This window comes from Artemia franciscana, chromosome 20, assembly GCF_032884065.1.
Source record: "Artemia franciscana chromosome 20, ASM3288406v1, whole genome shotgun sequence".
Taxonomy (NCBI): Eukaryota; Metazoa; Arthropoda; class Branchiopoda; order Anostraca; family Artemiidae; genus Artemia; species Artemia franciscana.
In genome coordinates, this window is record NC_088882.1 from 36,719,162 (window position 1) to 36,742,659 (window position 23,498).

General features: G+C 33.2%; 1 protein-coding gene across 6 annotated transcripts in view; it reads right to left on the bottom strand.

Moving 5' to 3' along the window:
• The window catches only part of LOC136040202 (uncharacterized), a 249,792-nt gene that overhangs the window by 57,131 nt on the left and 169,163 nt on the right, over positions 1-23,498 (bottom strand). For all 6 annotated transcript variants that reach the window (XM_065724357.1, XM_065724356.1, XM_065724358.1 and 3 more), the window contains one exon: positions 3,794-4,034. In XM_065724357.1, coding sequence (XP_065580429.1) covers positions 3,794-4,034 — 241 coding nt within the window. The remainder of the gene's footprint in view (positions 1-3,793; positions 4,035-23,498) is intronic.

The window sequence follows — 23,498 nt, forward strand, 5'->3', positions numbered from 1 at the left end:
GTCTTACCCATCAAAAGTTACGAGCCTGAGAAAATTTGCGTTATTTTAGAAAATAGGGGGAAACGCCCCCTAAAAGTCATAGAATCTTAACGAAAATCACACCATCAGATTCAGCGTATCAGAGAACCCTACTGTAGAAGTTTCGAGCTCCTATCTACAAAAATGTGGAATTTTGCATTTTTTGCCAGAAGGCAGATCACGGATGCGTGTTTATTTGTTTTTTTGTTTTTTTGTTTTTTTCCCCCAGGGGTAATCGTATCGACCCAGTTGTCCTAGAATGTTGCAAGAGGGCTCATTCTAACGGAAATGAAAAGTTCTAGTGCCCTTTTTAAGTGACCAAAAAAATTGGAGGGCACCTAGGCCCCCTCCCACGCTAATTATTTTCCCAAAGTCAACGGATCAAAATTCTGAGATAGCCATTTTATTCAGCGTAGTCGAAAAACCTTATAACTATGTCTTTGGGGACGACTTACTCCCCCACAGTCCCCGTGGGAGGTGCAACAAGTTACAAACTTTGACCTGTGCTTACATATAGTAATGGTTATTGGGAAGTATACAGGCGTTTTCAGGAGGATTTTTTTGGTTTGGGGGAGAGGTTGAGAAGAGGGGGATATGCTGGGGGAACTTTCCTTCGAGAATTTGTAATGGGAGAAGAAAATTTCCATGAAGGGAGAGCAGGATTTACTAGCATTATTTAAAAAAAAAACAATTAAAAAATAAAAGTGAAAAAGCTTTTTCAGCTGGAAGTAAGGAACAGCAATAAAACTTAAAACAAACAGAAATTATTACCCATATGAGGGGCTCACCTCCTTCTAATACCTCGCTCTTTACGCTAAAGTATTTTCGGTAATTTCCACTACTTATTCTACGGCTTTTGTGATTCAGGGGGTCATTCTTAATGAATTGGGATAAAATATAAGCTTTAGTGTAAAGAGCGAGGTACTGACGATGGGGCGAATCCCGTCATATATGTAATAAAAACATGAGAATACAAAAGTTCTTTACGTAAGCTAATTTATAAGTTACGTAAATCTTTTACCAATAAAAAGATTCGTAAAAAATTAAAAGTTCTAGTTGCCTTTTTAATTAACCAAAAAATCGGGGGGCAACTAGGCTTCGTCCCCCGCTTTTTTTTCTCAAAATCATTCGATCAAAATTATGAGAAAGCCATTGAGCCAAAAAAAAAATATGCAAATTTCGTTTTGATTATTCCTCTGCGGAGAGCCAAAATCAAAACATGCATTGATTCAAAAACGTTCAGAAATTAAATAAAAAAAAACAAGTTTTTTCAACTGAAAGTAAGGAGTGACATCAAAACTTAAAACGCACAGAAATTACTTTGTATATGAAAGAGGCTGCTTCCTCATCAACGCCCCGCTCTTTACGCTAAAGTTTTTTACTGTTTTAGAAAGAAGAATTGAGAGAAAGAGTCAAACTTTAGCGTAAAGAGCGGGGCGTTGATGAGGAAGCAGCCTCTTTCATATACAAAGTAATTTCTGTGCGTTTTAAGTTTTGATGTCACTCCTTACTTTCAGTTGAAAAAACTTGTTTTTTTTTATTTAATTTAAATAAAAATGACATACTTCATATATCTTTTTTCAAAAGGACCTTCTCCATTTTTTTTCTATCTTGCGAGACTTTTTTCTTTTGGTAAGCTCCTGAACTTTTCTATATAAAAGACAATCTCCTGAGAGAGAAAGGACAAATGTTGCAGGAAAAAAATTGAAGAGTTTACTTACTTTTGACATGTACTGGAACAAAAGAGAATTGTCCTCAATAGAAAGTAAGAAAAATAATCTAATAAAAAATGATAATTACAAGGGAAAAAAGGACACAAGGTGGAGAAAGTCTTTTGACAAATTGGTGACTAACAAATTTTAAGACAAGAAGCTATTCAATCAAGGAACTTCGATTGTTAGTAACTTCTTTGGATTATTCTTTTCTTCATTTCTTAAGGACATTATAAATATCGTGCAATTATTTTTAGGTAAGCTCCTGATTTTTAATTTTTTTTTTTTATAAATATTGAAAAATTTATTTACAGGGGGAGAAGGAACAAAAAGCAAAGAGCTGGAACAAAAGAAAATAGTAAACAAGGGACAGACTACAAAATAATTTATTAAAAAATGGAACTAATCAGAAACAAACAGGGCAATTCTTGCCCCTTTTTTTTCATAGAAATAATTTCAGAGGATTTATGAAAGGGAAAGGCCAATAGTCCATTCTTTTTTCAGTTGTCTTGCAGAAGTTTTTTCATATCGTTCTAATTTATTTTTCTTAAAGTAATATTATTTTCACTTGGTAGTTGCGGCAAGGATATATATATATATATATATATATATATATATATATATATATATATATATATATATATATATATATATATATATATATATATATATATATATATATATATATATATACATAAACGATTTAACTAGTCCAGGTTTTTTTTTTTCAAAGATATTGTTGGCATTGATGACCATATCCGTGGATAAATCCAAACTTAAATAATCATCGCTATTACTTTCAATTTATTTGGTTCGTTTTACCTCGGCTTGCATTTTGCCATTATGAAATACTTTTCGCCGAAACTTTTTTTAACAAAGGCTTGGTAGGCGTTGATGACCTTATCTGTGTCGAAATCCCAAACCCTACCACAATTGCTATCATTCTCAATTTTGACACGTTTTGATTCTCATTGTCCAGGTTGATTTTCACTTGCTCGCCCACATTTTTGGTGTTGCATGTCTTCTAACCGCGTGTATCTTTGCTTTTCATTTTCATTTTTGTTTTGCTCACCTGCTCTATGAAAGACGTAGCACTGAACCTTTTCTCTTTTAATTGTTCAGGTGGTGGTACAAAAGCTTTTTTTTTCTTGTTTCACATGTCTTCGGTTTTGCTCGCATGTCTTCTAACTATGTGTGTCTTTGCCATTCATTTTCATTTTTGACTCGCTCACTTGCTCAGTGTCACATGTCTTCTAACCAGTGTGTGGCTTTGCTCTTCATTTCATTTTTGACACGCTCTAATTGTTATTTTCACATATCTACCAATATCTAACCGGTCGTATCCTTGCTGATCATTTTCATTTTTGACATGTTTGTAGAATTTGATTACTTCAGACAATTTAGCAATGGCCTTTTCTTTAACTACCCGTATTGGTGTTGTCGCAAGTGATGGTCCTGGCTGTCGATTTTCACATCTTATCGCGTTTAATAGTTCAGGTGTTAGTTCCAAAGAATCACTATTTATAGTAAATGCAACTGCAGATTTTCATTTTTTGGGCCTTCCAATGGAAATTATATTACATAAATAATTTATGCGTTAGAAACTACGTCATTCGCAAAAACTAAATTTAAGGCTCTTAATTTTTTCAGAATTCTGACCTATCTAGATTTTTTTTTTAGGGGAGAATATCCCAAGATACCAATTTTCCCAAAAAAATATGCAGCAGTTTTCGAGAAATAGAATACATACACAATGATTGCTCACTTATAAACATCTTTATATATATATATATATATATATATATATATATATATATATATATATATATATATATATATATATATATATATATATAGTAATACTACTACTACTACTCACTGCAGAAAATCACTACAGGACCAAACCAAAGACAGCTACGCACGGTCCTCCTCCATCCCAAAATATTGAAAGCTTCCCTTTTTACATCTTTCCAGGAAGTTTCAGTTTCTCTAAATCTTTCCTTACACCTCAAAATCCCCTCCATCGTAAACAAAATAGCACTTTAAGATTTATAGACGCTTACCTTAATATTTATTTTGTGTGGAGACTTTTGTGATAACTTGATGCTAAACAGTCTCGAGTCCTTGTAGCCTCCCTGGTGGTTTATCCTATATAGACAATGAGCTCCTCTTGGATATAGGCCTGGATATCCCGGGGATTGGACGACGCATTGCTTGGTATCACAATTGCGAAGGGACCGAGAACAACCTGAGCCAGGAAGCAAATCTCCTAGATATTTTCTACCACCAGATGCATCACCGTACCTAATGGAAAGAATAAATAAAAATAATTTCAAGCAATTTGTTTCAAAAGAAAGTAAAGAGCACACACAAGATGAAAAAATTATCCCACATGAGGAAGGACTACCATCACTTTAGCCCCCTGCCCTCTATTATAAGACTTTACTAGTGCTTTACTAAAACTATTCTTGAGCGCAAAAATATAATCAGCTGAGATCAGAAGGTATTTTATTGAATGATTTTCTTTCAAGAACTTAGAACTGAGTATTTTATTACTTTAAAGGAAATATGAGTAATTAAACCCTTCCCTTCCTGTATACTATGATTTATTTTTATCAAATCACTCTTTCGTAAAAACATTCATTCTTGGCAAGTTGATAACAAAAAAAAAAAAAAAAAAAAAAAAAAAAAAAAAAAAAAAAAAAAAAAAAAAAAAAAATCATCCCCTATTTTAGGGGGTTCCTTTCAAACACATACAAATGTCTTTATGCTAAGAGCACTCGATGAATAACGTCAAACTTAACGAGTTACATATACTCGCAATCACTGTAAAAATGAGATTATTTTTTTTTACCAAAATTCAGTTTTCTTAGAGTTCCGGTCAGTATTGGCATAGTTTGTTCTTTACTTACAGTTTGTCCAGATACAAAAGATTTAAAGTATCAGTTGTTACAAAGGCCAGTTGGGGTGAAATCGTATATTGAGTTAAACAACCAAAAATCAACACAAAACCCAAAGACAGATCAAAAACATGAGACAAAAAAATAGTTTTCTACCACGAACTTTTTGATTATAATTGTGAAGCTTCTTCAGTTGATCTCCAGGGTCTAAAATGAGAATTGGACTAAGGTTTATAATTTAGGTGTGGCTTAAGACCATTTTTACCTGGTGAATTAGACATTATTGAATTTTTTGTTTCTCGTCACATGAACGACAAGTGTGTATATAAATAAGATATAAGCCAGAAAACCTGTTAATAATGACTTTGTATTGCAGAAACACCGTTTCTTAAGACATTCTGTAAGGACAATTTAATACTAAAACCTCATTTTCCAAGGTTATTGGGCAAGTGGGACAGGAGAAGTAACCTTAGATAGTAAACTCTAAAAGTTGCTAGGGTGCACAACATTCGTCACAGTGTGTATTATAACAGTGACAATATTTGCCAATTTCGTCAGATGAGAGTTTTAACTGCCGTTATGTTCCAAAAGGGTTCCTACGTACTCCAGTCGGCAAAAGTCATGATTAATTTTTATATTTTTTTTATAAAGAGAGGGAATTTATTTAAAAACACAAAAAAAAAATACAAAAAAAAATCTAAATGTGCCTGTACTCATAAAAATGGTTGGAATGCATTAATAACGTGAAAAATCAGGAATCGTCATGATAAGTGAATATATCCCCTAAGCAAGTGTTTGTGATCCCAGCAGAGAGTTTCATTTTTTTTTTAATCTTGTGACTCAAAAACCTTTAGTTCTTTTTATTTGCTAAAATGTTGCAGAGGAGTACATCAAATTTTAAAAAAGTCAAGGTTAATGGCCTGAATAATGTGATCCCCTTAGATAAATACATCATGCAAGTAAGTGCAGTCAACTTGCTTTTGATAGAAGTGGCCGACAAATTTAATAGGAAGAAATGAGGGTTAAAAGTCGCCAAAAAAATAAATAAAAAATATTGGACACCAATCAGCTTAAAAAGACGTAGCTCTAATTTGAAGGTATAGTTGTCCTTAGGAATTAAAAGATTGTTAATGGTCGAAATTCCATGGACGAAATCTATGGCTAAAACAACTAAATATTCGACACCAACACCCTCAAAAAGATGTAGCTTTCCTTTGAAGGTTGTCCTATGTTGTCCTTAGGATTCAACGGATTAAAAAGGTTGAAATTTCACGGACGAAATCGGTTGTTAAAATAACTAAACAATCGACACCAACCAGCTTAAAATGATGTAAATTACTTTGAAGCTATAGCTGTCCTTAGGAATCGACAGATTCTTAATGGTTGAAATTTCACGGACTAAATTTGTTGTCAAAACAACCAACCAGCTGAAAAAATGTAGCTCTACTTTGAAGGTATAGTTGTACTTAGGAATTAAGAGATTGTTAATGGTTGAAATTTCGTGGACGAAATTTCTTGTCAAAACAACTAAATATCTAACACTAGCCAGCTGAAAAAGATGTAGCTTTACTTCGAAGGTATAGTCAAACAGTTCGTGATAACGAACTGTAGTAAGGAGCGACCCGGCTCAATAGTAACCAAAACTCTAAAAAATGAAATTTTGATACCAATAGCTACATCAAAAGAATCGCATTTTAATGCTGATTTTAAATATGTAAGTTTAATCAAATTTAGTCTTACCCATCAAAAGTTACGGGCCTGAGAAATTTTTCGTTATTTTAGAAAATAGGGGGAAACACCCCCTAAAAGTCATAGAATCTTAACGAAAATTACACCAGATTAAGCGTATCAGAAAACCCTACTGTAGAGGTTTCAAGCTCCTATCTACAAAAATGTTGAATTTTGTATTTTTTGCCAGAAGGCAGATCACGGATGCGTTTTATTTGTTCGTTTGTTTTTTGTTTTTTTTTTGCCTTTTTTTCTCAGGGGTGATCGTATCGACCCAGCTGTCCTAGAATGTTGCGAGAGGGCTCATTCTAACGGAAATGAAGAGTTCTAGTGCGCTTTTTAAGTGACCGGAAAAACTGGAGGGCACATAGGCCCCCTCCCACGCTAATTATTTTCCCAAAGTCAACGAATCAAAATTCTGAGATAGCCATTTTATTCAGTGTAGTCGAAAAACCTTATAACTATGTCTTTGGGGACGACTTACTCCCTAAAAGTACTCGTGGGAGGGGCTACAAGATACAAACTTTGACCAGTGCTTACATATAGTAATGGTTATTGGGAAGTGCACAGGGGTTTTCAGGAGGATTTTTTTTTGGTTGGGGGGAGGGGTTGAGAAGAGGGGGATAAGCTGGGGGAAGTTTCCATCGAGGAATTTTTCATGGGGGAAGAAAATTTCCATGAAGGGAGCGCAGGATTTACTAGCATTATTTAAAGAAAAACAATGAAAAAATAAATATGAAAAAGTTTTTTCAGCTGGAAGTAAGGAGCAGCATTAAAACTTAAAACAAACAGAAATTATTACCCATATGAGGGGCTCACCTTCTCCTAATACCTCGCTCTTTACGCTAAAGTATTTTTAGTAATTTCAAGTATTTATTCTACGGCTTTTGCGATTCAGTGGTCATTCTTAATGAATTGGGACAAAATTTAAGATTTAGTGTAAAGAGAGAGGTACTGACAAGGGGGCGAACCCTCTCATATATGTAATAAAAACATGAGAATAAAAAGTTCTTTACGTAAGCTAATTTATAAGTTACGTATATCTTTTACTAATAAAAACATTCGTAAAAAATTAAAACTTGTAGTTGCCTTTTTAATAAACCAAAAAATTGGAGGGCAGCTAGGCTTCCTCCCCCGCTTCTTTTTCTCAAAATAATTCGATCAAAATTATGAGAAAGCCATTTAGCCAAAAAACAATGAATATGCAAATTTCGTTTTAATTATTCCTCTGCGGAGAGCCAAAATCAAAACATGCATTGATTCAAAAATGTTCAGAAATTAAATAAAAAAAACAAGCTTTTTCAACTGAAAGTAAGGAGCGACATTAAAACTTAAAACGAACAGAATTTACTTCGTATATGAAAGGGGCTGCTTCCTCATCAACGCCCCGCTCTTTACGCTAAAGTTTTTTACTGTTTTAAAAAGAAGAATTGAGAGAAAGAGTCAAACTTTAGCGTAAAGAGCGGGGCGTTGATGAGGAAGCAGCCCCTTTCATATACGAAGTAATTTATGTTCGTTTTAAGTTTTAATGTCGCTCCTTACTTTCAGTTGAAAAAACTTGTTTTTTTTATTTAATTGTGCTTAGGAATTAAGAGATTGTTAATGGTTGAAATTCCACGGACGAAATCTGTAGTTAAAACAACTAAAGGTTTGGCACCAACAAGCTTAAAAATATGTGGCTTTACTTTGAAGGTTGTCATATGTTGTCCATAGGAATCATTAGATTGTTAATGGTTGAAATTCCACGGACGAAATCTGTAGTTAAAACAACTAAAGGTTTGGCACCAACAAGCTTAAAAATATGTGGCTTTACTTTGAAGGTTGTCATATGTTGTCCATAGGAATCATTAGATTGTTAATGGTTGAAATTCCACGGACGAAATTTCTTGTCAAAACAACTAAATATTTGACACTAACCAGCTGAAAAAGATGTAGCTTTACTTTAAAGCTATAGTTGTACTTAGGAATTAAGAGATTGTTAATGGTTAAAATTCCACGGACAAAATCTGTAGTTAAAACAACTAAACGTTTGGCACCAACAAGCTTAAAAATATGTGCCTTTACTTTGAAGGTTGTCATATGTTGTCCATAGGAATCATTAGATTGTTAATGGTTGAAATTCCACAGACGAAATTTCTTGTCAAAACAACTAAATATTTGACACTAACCAGCTGAAAAAGATGTAGCTTTACTTTAAAGCTATAGTTGTAGTTAGGAATTAAGAGATTGTTAATGGTTAAAATTCCACGGACAAAATCTGTAGTTAAAACAACTAAACGTTTGGCATCAACAAGCCCAAAAATATGTGCCTTTACTTTGAAGGTTGTCATATGTTGTCCATAGGAATCATTAGATTGTTAATGGTTGAAATTCCACGGACGAAATTTCTTGTCAAAACAACTAAATATTTGACACTAACCAGCTGAAAAAGATGTAGCTTTACTTTAAAGCTATAGTTGTACTTAGAAATTAAGAGATTGTTAATGGTTAAAATTCCACGGACAAAATCTGTAGTTAAAACAACTAAACGTTTGGCACCAACAAGCTTAAAAATATGTGGCTTTACTTTGAAGGTTGTCATATGTTGTCCATAGGAATCATTAGATTGTTAATGGTTGAAATTCCACGGACGAAATTTCTTGTCAAAACAACTAAATATTTGACACTAACCAGCTGAAAAAGATGTAGCTTTACTTTAAAGCTATAGTTGTACTTAGAAATTAAGAGATTGTTAATGGTTAAAATTCCACGGACAAAATCTGTAGTTAAAACAACTAAACGTTTGGCACCAACAAGCTTAAAAATATGTGGCTTTACTTTGAAGGTTGTCATATGTTGTCCATAGGAATTATTAGATTGTTAATGGTTGAAATTCCACGGACGAAATTTCTTGTCAAAACAACTAAATATTTGACACTAACCAGCTGAAAAAGATGTAGCTTTACTTTAAAGCTATAGTTGTACTTAGAAATTAAGAGATTGTTAATGGTTAAAATTCCACGGACAAAATCTGTAGTTAAAACAACTAAACGTTTGGCATCAACAAGCCCAAAAATATGTGCCTTTACTTTGAAGGTTGTATCCAATCCAATTAGTAATTTTTTAATCCAATTAGACATAAATGGGTCTTGTATATACACTGTTCAAAGACAATAGTTGCTCAATTTCACTGCACTTGGCTAGTAAATAGACGCAAGGGGGACAATATTAAACCCCCCACTTTCCAAAAAAAAATGCAGCTATAATTTAACTTCAATTGGCAATGTTCCTTACGCTTGTAGTCAGCATGCCAGTAAACCGGTCAATTAAGTTAATTTGGCAAAGTAGAAGCACTGAATTAACGAATATCGAAAACTAGGTAAGTTCAAATTTCAAACTAGATTTCAATTTATAATCCTCTTAGTTAGCTAGGTGTTATCTCATTGGACTCTGAATCAATACTGATTCAGCAACAGCTAAATCTAAACTGATATATGCAACAGCTAAATCTGTGATTCATGCTGATTTTTATTTTGCAAGATATATTAATTTTAAGATGGCTCGTTAAAATCAATTAATGTATGAAGATGCCTAATTAAAATAAAATTAATGAATTTCCCCTAAAAAGGGTTTGATCTGGATAGAAATTATATGTTACCGTGAATGTACAAAATTTGTTGAATGTCAACATTGACCGGTGAATGTTAAAAAAAATGGTCGCTTGGTGCATGTCCGAGATATTTGTTAAATATCGTTATGTCTGACTTTCACCGGAGAATATCGAAATCCCACCATGCACTAATGGTGAATATTGAGCATTTCTTAAATTTGTATTTTCTCCTCCGTAATTCAGTTTCGATACATTTTCACCGCCCTTTCTGGGAGGAAGGACTAAGAACGTAAAAAATGGAGGACATTTTTAACGAGAAAAGAAAATACTGATAATAAAAATTTCTGATAGCGCCTTCGGATATGACTTAATTATTGAATTCTCTACCATTAATTTATTATAATTGGAATAGAAAGTATTTTAAAACACTATAAAGCCTCAGCGTAAAGAGAAGTGAGGAGGAGGGGGCAACCTCTCTCATATATTCGATATTTTTTGTTCGTTGTAAGTTTTAATGTTGCTCTTTACAAACTAAATCGACGAAAAACAAATAGAAAATGAAAAGTCAGCTATAGTAATATGAAAAAACAGAGAATAAATTATTTACATTACTTGTTCACGAGACCGAGCAGGGAGCTCATTCATTATAACATTAATATAGAAGTCGATAGCTGTCTCAGAACTAAAGAGGAATGTCAAAGGAAATGTGACCAGCGCTCTATGTGATTTGGAAAATGAGCCAACACAAGTGGATATACACATGACATTGCTCCCAAGTATTGACTATTATTACTATTTTAAATAATAATTGTTATTATCAAATATTTTAATTACTATTAATTATTATTATATTACAATGAATATTATAATCGGTAATTATAACTATTAAATTTTTCTGTTAACTCTTAAACTAATTTGCCAAATCCACTGTAAAGATAGGAGAACCCTTGTTCTAAGGTTCCTTCGTTTCTACTCTTACGAAAATAAGCCGCAAATCTTCACTAGGATTGGTCACTCTCGAAGGTTATGCTTTAATGTTAAACATGCTCAACTCACCAAATTATTTACGTGATGTAAATTACTCTAAGTATTATATCTTGCGTGATTATATTAACAAGTTTGACTATAAGCTGGTCCACGCATAAAGTTGAAGGGAAAGGAAAAAAAAACTGTTTCTGTGTTAAAAAGCATGCTTTAGTGTTAATCATTATATTTGGGAAAACACATGTCCCTGTCTTTTTACAATCGGATTGATTTTGAAACACTGCTAAGCTACAAGATTGTATCAAGTGAATTTGTTTCATATTATCAACTTAAATTATTCAAAGCCACGGAATTTCTTTTAGGCGAAATTTTAAGCCAGTGACAAAACGAAAAGTTTTTCAGGACTCAAGCAGGTTTTTTCAACAAAAAATATATTGTTTATGTTGCAAAAATATTAATGATAAAATATTAAAACTCAGTGAGAATTTGGAGGAGGGACAGACATAAAGTCTCCCCTCCATGCATAAGTGCCTGACGCATAGATGTTTGAAACAGAAAAGATGTTTGCTGCTATTTAACGCAGACGCGCTCAAACTTAAGTAATAATTTCTCAGAGTTACACCGATTGGAGAAGAGGAAGGTGTGCACAAAGGAATTTATGTAGGTGTAGTAGCAGAATTTTAATAAAGTAGTTTGGCAAAATAACAATATTTTGGCTATACATCCAAAAACTATTATCAGCAAAGCATTAGAGAGCTAATACAAAATAAAATTAACTTTCTATTAAAGAGACGCTTCAAAATATGGCAAACGGTAAAACCAAATGAAGTATTTGGCTTCCTTTTCTAACATCTATTTAAGGAAAAATGTTATATATCTATGAAAATACGATCAAGACGTAAACTAATGAAATTAAAGCACACTTTTTTACTAAAAAATTATAAGAAAATAATCCCTTTTTTGTCTGTTTGTATACTTTGGATAATTTTTCTGAAAATTTGCATAATTTTTCTAAAGAGATTTAAAACACCCCTTAAAAGGAGTCTGATCTTGACAAATTGTACTTCAGTGGATACAATCTGAGAGATACTCTTATGTTAGAAAGTTTAGCCTGTTATCTAAAGCGCATTTTCAAGAATAACGAAGTTCCACTTTGCATCTTTTAATTTTTTTTTCGGGGACCATATTAAAACATATTTGACTTATATACGTTGAATTATTTTCTGATTAATACATTTATATATTGTGACTGTAGACTTAGAAATAAGATTCATGTCTTGTTAAATTTTTTAAATGTCTTATTCAAATTTCGTCTTTTGTCTTTTTACTTTCTATTAATTGTATAATTAAAAAAAAAAGGTTTTTCTTATAAAAGTAAAGAGGGAATATGAAACTTAAAACGAAAAAAAATTAGTTCTTTGCAGTTAATGCACCTTTATTACGTATGCCTTAAAAACTGTTTCAAATAATTGAGTCTTATTGACTCTTACTTAGCCCTTTACTGAAAATTCAGCCTGCTTGACGTTCTGAAGAACTCAAATTGTAAAGTAAAATTTATTTGTTTCATAGGCAGTACAATACTTTTTAAATTATATTATAATACTTATAATTATAATTATAATGATTTATAAATGCTTTTTAAACTTTACAATACTACAATAATGTATAAGTTATAACATAAAACTTACTATTATAATTATTACTGCTTAAATTATAATTACATTATTAAATTATATTAAATTGTAATTCCCCGTTTTAAGATTAATTTATTCATCTACATTAGTACCTACTATCTCTGTATTTTCTATGATCGTTTATTTATTTTCTGTTCGATGTGGGTTTCATTTATTCTGTGATAGTAGTTTGTTTTGTTTGAGCTCGAGATTCTATAGGAATTTTTTTAGTAGTGGATAGGAAGAGCGGATGAAGCTTTTACTTTGATGGAAGTTCACTTTAATCATGAAAATAACCTATCCTCTAAAGTTATATTTCTGTCCGTTTCCTATTCATTTACGATATATAAATTAATACAGGCCTACTACTCAATTGTGGGAAGGAACGCACGTTATGCGGGAGTTTCCCCTTGGATACTCAAAGATTTTTCTAAGGTTTCCCTGATTCCTCAAAGCACCTAAGACAGTGAACTTGAATTCTTATCGTATGAGCTAGTTAATTGAAATCACAATCATTTGTTTCTAAACAGAATTAGGAAAAACCAGAAATACAATTTTTAATTGAAATGGTCCTCATGTACAACTATTCAATTTTTAATGATAGTGGGCGCAATTAAAAAAAAAAAAAAAAAAAAAACATTGTTGGAAGTTAAACGAGACTGCACCAAACAAATTAAGAAGTTGTGGCCGTTTTTGAAGCTGCAGTTGCTTACAGACCAGATGGGCCCAAATTAAAAAAAAATAGTGCTTTCTTTTGAAGCTGCGATTGCCTATAAACCAGATAGGCAGGAATCTGAAAAAAAAAAAAAAACATTGTTGGAAGTTAAGCAAAATAGCACAAAACATATTAAGAATTTGTAGCTTTCTTTTGAAGCTGCAGTTGCTTATGTACCAGATGGGCGCAAATTTAAAAAAAAAACATTGTTGGAAGTTAAACGAAACTGCACCAAACAAATTAAGAAGCTGTGGCCGTTTTTGAAGCTGCAGTTGCTTATAGACCAGACGGGCCCAAATTAAAAAAAAAATGCTTTCTTTTGAAGCTGCGATTGCCTATAAACCAGATAGGCAGGAATCTGACAAAAAAAAAAACATTGTTGGAAGTTAAGCAAAATAGCACAAAACATATTAAGGATTTGTAGCTTTCTTTTGAAGCTGCAGTTGCTTATGTACCAGATGGGCGCAAATTAAAAAAAAAAAAACATTGTTGGAAGTTAAACGAGACTGCACCAAACAAATTAAGAAGTTGTGGCCGTTTTTGAAGCTGCAGTTGCTTATAGACCAGATGGGCCCAAATTAAAAAAAATTGCTTTCTTTTGAAGCTGCGATTGCCTATAAACCAGATAGGCAGGAATCTGAAAAAAAAAAAAAACATTGTTGGAAGTTAAGCAAAATAGCACAAAACATATTAAGAATTTGTAGCTTTCTTTTGAAGCTGCAGTTGCTTATGTACCAGATGGGCGCAAATAAGAAAAAACATTGTTGGAAGTTAAACGAAATAGAAACAAACACATTAAGAAGCTGCAGCTTTCTTTTGAAGCTGCAGTTGCTTATAGACCAGACGGGCCCAAATTAAAAAAAAATTAAAAAAAAAACCCTTTTAATTTCCATGCTGCAATTAAACATTTGAAATTCTTTAACTTTAATGCTTCCCACAATTTTCGTGTTTCTTAAAAATCGATAAACACCCCCAAAAATTCAAGATCTCTTAATGAAAATCACACCTTCATATTTAGCATATCTGTCAACCCTAAAATAATGGTTTCAAGCTCCTATTCACATTAATATAGAATTTTGTATTACTTGCTTTTTTGTTTAATTTTATTCTAAAGGCTGTTTGTCTGAGAGCAGTGGTCCTAGAAAATCAGAAGAGGCTTCATTCGAATGCAAATCAAAAGTTATAATGCCCTTTATAGGTGACCAAAAAGATTTGAGGACAACCATCCCCCCTCCTATGCCATTTTTCCTCAATGACAACCGATCCAAATTTGAAGATGGCCATTTGATTCAGCATAATTGAGAGGCTTAACAATTATACAATTGGGGATGGCAAAACCCCCATATTGTTTGAGGACAGGGCTGTAAGTTGCACAATTTACCCATTGTTCACATTATGTATTTGTTATGGGAAATATATAGAAATGTTTTGGGGAAAGTTTCTGCGGGAGAGGTGGAATTTCTGCGGAGAATTTTCGTGGAGAAGAAAGTCTTCGGGGGAATTTTTCAGGGGATATCTTACATGAGGGGGGAGTGAAGGGGATTTCTTGGCATGATTTTACAAACAGTCATAAATCAAATAAGAACAAGTTTTTTTTTTTAACTGAAAGTAAGGATCAACATTAAAACTGAAAACGGACAGAAATTATTTTGTATATGAGGGGGGCTGTCCCCTCATCAAAACCTATCTCTATAGTATAAGGTTTGACTTTTAGTTACAATTCCTTGAGAAAGACTGCTGAAACACAAGGGCAGTTGAAATTGAACGAGAATTATTTTTTAAACAGCTTTGAGACTTCAGCGCGAAGGGAAGGAGTTAATGAAAAGGCAGCGCCCCTCATGTACACAATATTTTCTGTCTATCTTAAGTTTGAAAACTACTCCTTACTTTCACTTGAAAAAATTGTTTTTCTGTATTTAATTAAAAATATAGATTAAAAATTTACGACTTGTAACGTGAGAAGCACTCAAGACGAGCTATGTAGAGATTAAATAAAAAATAAGTTTTTTTAACTGCAAGTACAGAGTGACATGAAAACTTAAAACGAACAGAAATTGTTCCGTATATTAAAAGGGTTGTTCCTCCTCAACACCCCGCTCTTTACGCTAAAGTTTGACTTTTTGTTAAAAATCTACTTTTTAATACAATAAAGAAAACATTAGCGTAAAGAGCAAGGGGTTGAGGAGGGGACAACCCTTTTAATATACTGAATAATTTCTGTTCGTTTTAAGTTTTAATGTCACTCCTTACTTTCAGTTAAAAAAACTTGTTTTTTTTTAATTTAATTTCAGAACGTTTTTGAATTATTGCCTGTTTTGATTTTGGCGCACTGCACATTAATAATTAAAACGGAATTTGCATTTTTTTTCTAAATGGCTTTCTCATAGTTTTGATCGGAAGATTTTGATAATAAAAAGTTGTGGGGGAGGAGTCCTAGTTACCCTCCAATTTTTGGTTACTTAAAAAAGCAACTAGATTTTTTATATTTTTTAACGAAAGTTTTTGGTAGTAATAAACATACGTATCTTACGAATTAACTTACGTAACAAACTTCTATATTTGTGTATTTTTATTACTTATATGAGGGGGGTTTGCCCCCTCGTCAATACCTCGCTCTATACACTAAAGCTTGAATTATGTCCCAAACCTTTAAGAATGACCCCTGAATCACAAAGGCCGTTGAACAATTAGTTGAAATTACTAAAAATACATTAGCGTAAAGAGCAAGGTATTGTGGAGGAGACAAATCCCCTTATATACATATTATCTAATGCTCGTTTTAAGTTTTAATGCTGCTCATTACTTCCAGTTGAAAAAAATTATTTATTTTCTCATTTTTTTAAATAATACTAGAAAATCCTCCGCCCATTTTATGGAAATTCTCTTCCCTCGTGATATATTCCTCCAAGGAAAGATCCTTCCACGTAACCCCGTCCCCCAGTCCACTCCCACCTTAACGTGAAAAATTCTCCCCTGAAAACGTCTGTACACTTCAAAATCACCATTACTATATGTGAACCATGGTTAAAGTTTGTAACTTACAGCCCCTCCCCCGGGGAGTGTGGGGGATTAAGCCGTAGTTATTAGGCATAATAACTAAGTTATATAACGTAGTTATTAGGCAGAGACATAGTTATTAGGTTTTCGACTAAGCTCAACAGAATGGATATCCCAAAATTTTGATCTGGTGACTTCGGGGGAAAAGTATAAGTCGGAGGGGGCCTAGGTGCCCTCCAATTTTTTTGTTCACTTAAAAAGTGCACTAGAACTTTTGATTTCCTTTAGAATGAGCCCTCTTGCGACATTCTAGGATGAATATTTCGATACAATAACCCTTGAAACACGCATCCGTGATCTGACTTATGGCAAAAAATACAAAATTTCACATTTTTGTAGATATGAGCTTGAAACTTCTGTAGTAGGGTTCTCTGATACGCTGAATCTGATGGTGGTGTGATTTTTGTTTAGATTCTAAAACTTTTAGGGTATGTTTTCCCGTATTTTGTAAAATAATGCAAATTTTCTCAGGCTCTTAACTTCTGATGGGTGAAACTAAACTTGATGAAACTTATATATTTAAAATCAGCAGAAAAATGCGATTCTTTTGATGTAACTATTGGTATCAAACTTTTGTTTTTTAGAGTTTCGGTTACTATTGAGCCGGGTCGTTACCACGAATGGTTTGATTAAAAGAAAATAAATAGTTTTTTCACTGAAAGTAAGGAGCGACATTAAAACTTAAAATTAACAGAAATTACTCCGTGTATGAAAGGGGATGTTCCCTTTTCAACGCCCCGTTCTTTACGCTAAAGTTTGATTCTTTCTCTCAATTCTACTTTATTAAATAGTAAAAAAAACTTTAGCGTACAGAGCGGGGTGTTGAGAAGGGAACAGCCCCTTTCATACACGGAGTAATTTCTGTTCGTTTTAAGTTTTAATGTCGCTCCTTACTTTCAGTTAAAAAAACTAGTTTTTTTTTAATTTCTGAGCGTTTTTGAATTAATGCGTGATTGATTTTGGCTCTCCGCACATAAATTATTGAAATGAAATTTGGATATTAATTCTTTTTTTTAGTTAAATGGCTTTCTCTTAGTTTTGATCAAACAATATTTTGAAAAAAAGGGCGGGGCAGGAGGTCTAGTTGTCCTCCAATTTTTCAGTTACTCGAAAAGGCAACTAGAACTTTAAATTTTTAACGAACGTTTTTATTAGTAAAAATATACGTAACTTAAGAATTAACTTACGTAAAGAACTTCCTTATTCTTATATTTTTTTTATGCATATCAGGGGGTTTTCCCCCTCGTTAATGCTTGCTCTTTACTCTAAAGCTTAAATTTTGTCCCAACTCTTTAAGAATGACCCCAAAATCAGAAAGATCGTAGAATAAATAGTTGAAATTACTAAAAATACTTTAGCGTAAAGAACGAGGTATTTAAGAGGAAAAGAACCCCTCATGTGCGTTCTTTGTTCGTTTTAAGTTTTGATGCTGCTCTTTACTTTCAGTTGAAAATTTTTTTCATATTTATTTTTTCATTGTTTTTTTTATAATAATGCTAGAAAATCCTGCCCCCTTCATTGAATTTCTCTTCCCCCATGACAAATTCTTACAAGAAAAGATCCTCCCGCGTAGCCCCCTTCCCTCAACGCCCCAACCCAACCAAGAAAATCCCCCTGAAATCGTCTGTACACTTCCTAATAACCATTATTGTATGTAAACACTGGTCAAAGTTTGTTACTTGCAGCACCTCCCCTGGGGACTGTGGGGGAGTAAGTCATCCCCAAAGACATAGTTATTATACTTTTTGACTATGCTGAACAAAATGGCTATCCCAAAGTTTTGGTCAGTTGACTTTGGAAAAAAATTAACGCAGGGGGAGGGGCTTAGGTGCCCTCCAATTTTTTGGTCACTTTAAAAGGGCACTAGAACTTTAAATTTCCGTTAGAATGACCTCTTTTGTGACATTCTGGGACCACTTGGCCCATACAATGACACCTGAAAAAAAAAACAAAACCCACCCGTGATCGGTCTTCTGGCAAAAGACACTAAGTTCCACATCTATATAGATAAGAGCTTGAAACTTATACAGGGTTCTCTGATACGCTGAATGCGATGGTGTGATTTTAAACAAGATTCTATGTCTTTTAGGGGTGTTTCCCCCTATTTTCCAAAATAAGGCAAACTTTCTCAGGCTCAAAACTTTTGATGAGTAAGACTAAATTTGATGAAACTTGTATTCTTCAAATCATCATAAAAAACCAATTCTTTTAATGTATCTCTTAGTATTGAATTTCCATTTTTTAGAGTTTTGTTTATTATTGAGCCTGGTCGCTCCTTACTACAGTTCGTTACCACGAACTGTTTGATTACTTGAAAACATTCATATGCTGTTTTATTGAAACTAATATAAATAGTAATGATAATTCTTGTCCAAACTCATTTTAATAGTTTCAACCTTGATTTGGATACATTCTTACTTTAGGTTTATCCTGTCTGTCTGTTATCCTGTCTGTAGCTCTTTATATCATGTTGTCCCAAAACCTTCTTTTGACCAATTTTCCATATTTTGTATTGATCTTTAAGACTTATTGTAGCGTACGTATACGTTTTTACCACCCTTTGCGATTATATAGATGCTTAGTCCTTTAAGTAATCTAGTTTGTCTTATGAAGAAACCTCTGCTCTCAATTTCTTTGGAACTTTTCCAAAAAGTTTGGGAAATTAATTGTTGCTCGAACTTCTTTTTCTCCTGCGGGGGTGGGATCACAAAAAACTTTTACCTTATCTGAAAAAAACATGAAGGAGGTGGGTAGAAGTAAGGTGAAAGGTTAACAGAGGAGATCCAAATATGTCTCGAATAAAGTTTAGAAAGTGTCTCTTTCATTTTCAGATTTTAAAGAGCTAAATGCGATCTATTTCAGATTTTTTTTTTTCCACTCTTTAGCTGTGGTTGGTTGATTAGATTACGTTAGTAATTTTTTCAAACTTTCACATGTATGTTCACGTTCTAAAAAAAAGTAGTGAAATGAAATTTTGAAGATGTTTGTACGTTTTCGTAAACTGTAAAGACTTTCATCATAAATATCCTCATTCGTTTTTAATTCTAGTCTAAAAATTTCGCGTAGCTTACTAGCTTCCCTATATCAAATTTTACCCAGGCTAGGATGCCTTTTATCCCTATTTGTCTAGCTTGCCTATTTACTTTTGTATGTGTATTTATAGTTCATCTGTGTTACCACGGTCTTCGTCAGTCGGTTCTGTTTCACTATGATTGGAACATTACATTTTTTGTTACAAATTGGGAACAATTAAAATTCTTTTGTTAATAACTCTCCCAATCCAAGTAAAACTTACAAACTTCTTTATTCATCATCATTCCCGTTCCATGCCCACTTACCAAGCTCGTGACTCCTACCTTGATAAATAAATTCTGTAGCAACTAAAATAATATTTTCTAACCCTAGGAGATGATTTTCTGAAACTCCTAGCAGGACTTGTTTAAAATATCCAAATTTGTCAGCCAAAAATCCCAAGGGCAATAATTGCCTTTCGTCATCTTAAAGTCCAGTTTAACAATTTTAACATCTTTTAAATTGTTATACCCTAAAGAAAAGCAATAGTACCCACTAGTAGCAGTCAGAGACTAAAAACTTTTTCGAAATATAGACAAAGCACTTAAGCCGTCTTAGAACCATACAAAAGGATATCACTAAGACCTCCAGTTATATGAAGCCTTTTTTCAATCATGCACTCATCTGGGTCACTACACTTCACTTGGCAACTGATTCTTATCAACAAGAAGTAACCTCCTGCGACAAGCAATCTCAAACCTATTACCTTTGACTAATTATATGTTCATTCCTGATAATATTAAGTTTTGATGAGGAGGCAACTATAGTTATTAAACGACAAGGAATAGGCCATTCAGGCCCCCTCTCTAAAAACAGAAAAAATCAAACAGAAACCAGAATTGTTGTCCATCAATCTTGATCCCAGACAGTGCTGTGTCGTATACTAGGCTATTGTTTCCTCAAGAAGTGCTGCTGCTGAAGTTCCTCCTGCAGTGCTGTTTGGAGTCACAGTTCCGATTAGGAAAGACTATGTTAAATACGACCCAGCAGTACTAATGGTTAGGGAAACAGGGCTTCCCTAACGGGGATAAAAACGGACAAAGGAGCTTAGAACATATTATATATTGTATATATCATTGCATATATAAAAATCTAAGCTATGCTTAAATAAGATTATTGCTAAAATTATTCAAATTTCAACACTTCCAATAATTTGACTTTCCAGCAAGATAATCTTCTTAGAAAGACTAATTGTCTTATTTGTTCTATTTATTAGTTTATTAATTTAAAGTTTATTTGCACATAAATAGAATCCTTTTTTATTCTGATCATGAAAATATTGATTTTAATACTTAATTTTTATCATTTGAAGCAGAAAATTAAATCCACAAGTGAATTTACAAGCACAAACAATCGTTAACTTTACAGAATTAGTCTCCACTCTATCCATTTTTTCTGCTCCACGATAGAGACTAGACAAGCTAGTCTCTGGAAAATCGGGCCACTGACTACGGCCTCTTATAAAGGTTATTTGCCCCTACCAAGAGATTATATAAAAAAACTATTTTTTTTAACTGTAAGCAAGGAGCGACATTAAAGCTTAAAACGAACAGAAATTACTCCGTATATGAAATGGGTGGTCCCCTCCGCAATCCCTCGCTCTTTGCGCTAAAGCTTTTAATTGTTTTAAAAAGCAGAATTGTGGCAAAGAGTCAAACTTTAGCGTAAAGAGCGAGGGATTGCGGAGGGGACAACCCATTTCATATACGGAGTAATTTCTGTTCGTTTTAAGTTATAATGTCACTCCTTACTTTCAGTTAAAAAAACTAGTTTTTTTATGTAATTTCTGAACGTTTTTGAATTAATCATGTTTGATTTTGGCTCTCCACACATAAATTATTAAAATGAAATTTGCATATTAATTCCTTTTTTGGCTAATTGGCTTTCTCTTAGTTTTGATCAGACGATTTTGAGAAATAAAGGATGGGGAAGGAGGCCTAGTTGCCATGCAATTTTTCGGTTACATAAAAAGACAACTATAAATTTTAATTTTTAACGAATTTTTTTATTAGTAAAAAATATACATAACTTAAGAAAAAACTTACGTAACAAACTTTTACATTCTTTAATTTTTATTTTGTATATGAGGGTTTTCTACCCTCGGTAATATCTCGTTCTTTACACTAAATCTTAAGTTTTGTCCCAATTCTTTAAGAATGACCCCAGAATCAGAAAGGCCGTAGAATAAATAGTTGAAATTACGAAAAATACTATAGCATAAAGAGCGAGGTATTTATCTCCTCCTAAATACCTCGCTCTTTAAGCTAAAGTATTTTTAGAACCCCTCATATGCGTAATAATCTCTGTGCGTTTAAAGTTTCAATGCTACTCTTTACTTTCTATTGAAAAAACTTTTCCATGCTTATTTTTTCATTGTTTTTTTTTATAGTAATTTTAGAAAATCCTGCGCCCTTTTCATTGAATTTCTGTTCCCCCATGACATATTTATCCAAGGAAAGATCCTCCCACAAAGCCCCCTTCCCTCAACCCCACCCCCAAAACCAAAAAAAATCCCATGAAAACGACTGTACACTTCCTAATAACCATTATTATATGTAAACACTGGTCGAAATTTGTAATTTGCAGCCCCTCCCCCAGGGACTGTGGGGGAGTAAGTCATTCCCAAAGACATAGTTATAATGGTTTTTGACTATGCGGAACAAAATGGCTATCTCAAAATTTTGATCTGTTGACTTTGGAGAAAAAATGAGCGTGGGAGGGGGCCTAGGTGCCCTCCAATTTTTTGGTCACTTAAAAAGGGCACTAGAACTTTTTATTTCCGTTAGAATGAGCCCTCTTGTGACATTCTAGGACCACTTGGTCGATACGATGACCCCTGGGGAAAAGAAAAAAAAACAAAAAAACAAACAAACAAATAAACATGCACCCGTGATTTGTCTTCTGGCAAAAAATACGAAATTCCACATTTTTGTAGATAGGAGCTTGAAAATTTTGCTATAGGATACGCCAAATGCGATGGTGGGATTTTCGTTAAGATTCTGTGACTATTAGGGGGTGTATTCCCCTATTTTCTAAAATAAGGTAAATTTTTTCAGGCTCGTAACTTTTGATGACAAAGACTAAATTTGATGAAACTTATATGTTTAAAATAAGCATGAAAATCTGATTCTTTTGATGTATAGTTTAGCATCAAAATTCCGTTTTTTAGAGTTTCGTTTACTATTGAGCCGGGTCGCTCCTTACTACAGTTCGTTACCACGAACTGTTTGATAAATAACACGGTCTAAGCTTTAATTCGTGCATTTCGCTTAGGCAAATAATAATGGACCCATAATAGCATCCACAACCAACACATTAAACAATTAAAAAGTCTTCTTTTTTACCAAGATTAAAAGGGAAAATCAAATTTTAAAGGGACGGGCGGACTTAATTATCTTTGTTTTTGTATTTAAATTCGTAATTAAAGTAGAAATACTTAGCCTTCAAACCACACAGCTGAAACTTTTTAATTGGAGTTTTCATTGAAATAAAGGAGGCAAGGATTGGTCGATATGAGCTTTTTAGTGGCACGTGATTTGATTATGGCAAAAGCTTCACAGTTCTTAAACTTCCTAACTTCCGACAATTGTTTACAAAGGGAATTGGTTTCTAGCTCTAAAAAAAAAACTTGATATTACGTGCAAATTTATGAAAACATTTGAAGGAGTTAGTTGGAAAAAAGAATAATTATTATATGAATTTTTGTCTTTTCTAAAGACAATCTGAACGTGTCTACTATTTTTATTCTGCCATTCTAAGCTTTCAGCAAGTAGTTTTTGAGTTGAAGAGAGCAAAAGTCAAAGACGAATCTATGGTGTTACCCTCAAGGAGGCGTTCTTTGCATGGGGAGCCATGTTTCAAAGAGTCTCTACAACCTATTAGAACAGCCCGGGTAGATTAAGGCTGATCCTGATGGTCAAGTATCTCACCTCTGAGACAAATGATTGAAGATGCTGATTCTAAATATATATTTTTCATCAAGTTTAGTTTTACTCATCAAAGGTTACGAGCCTGAGAAAATTTGCTTTATTTTAGAAAATAGGGGAAAAC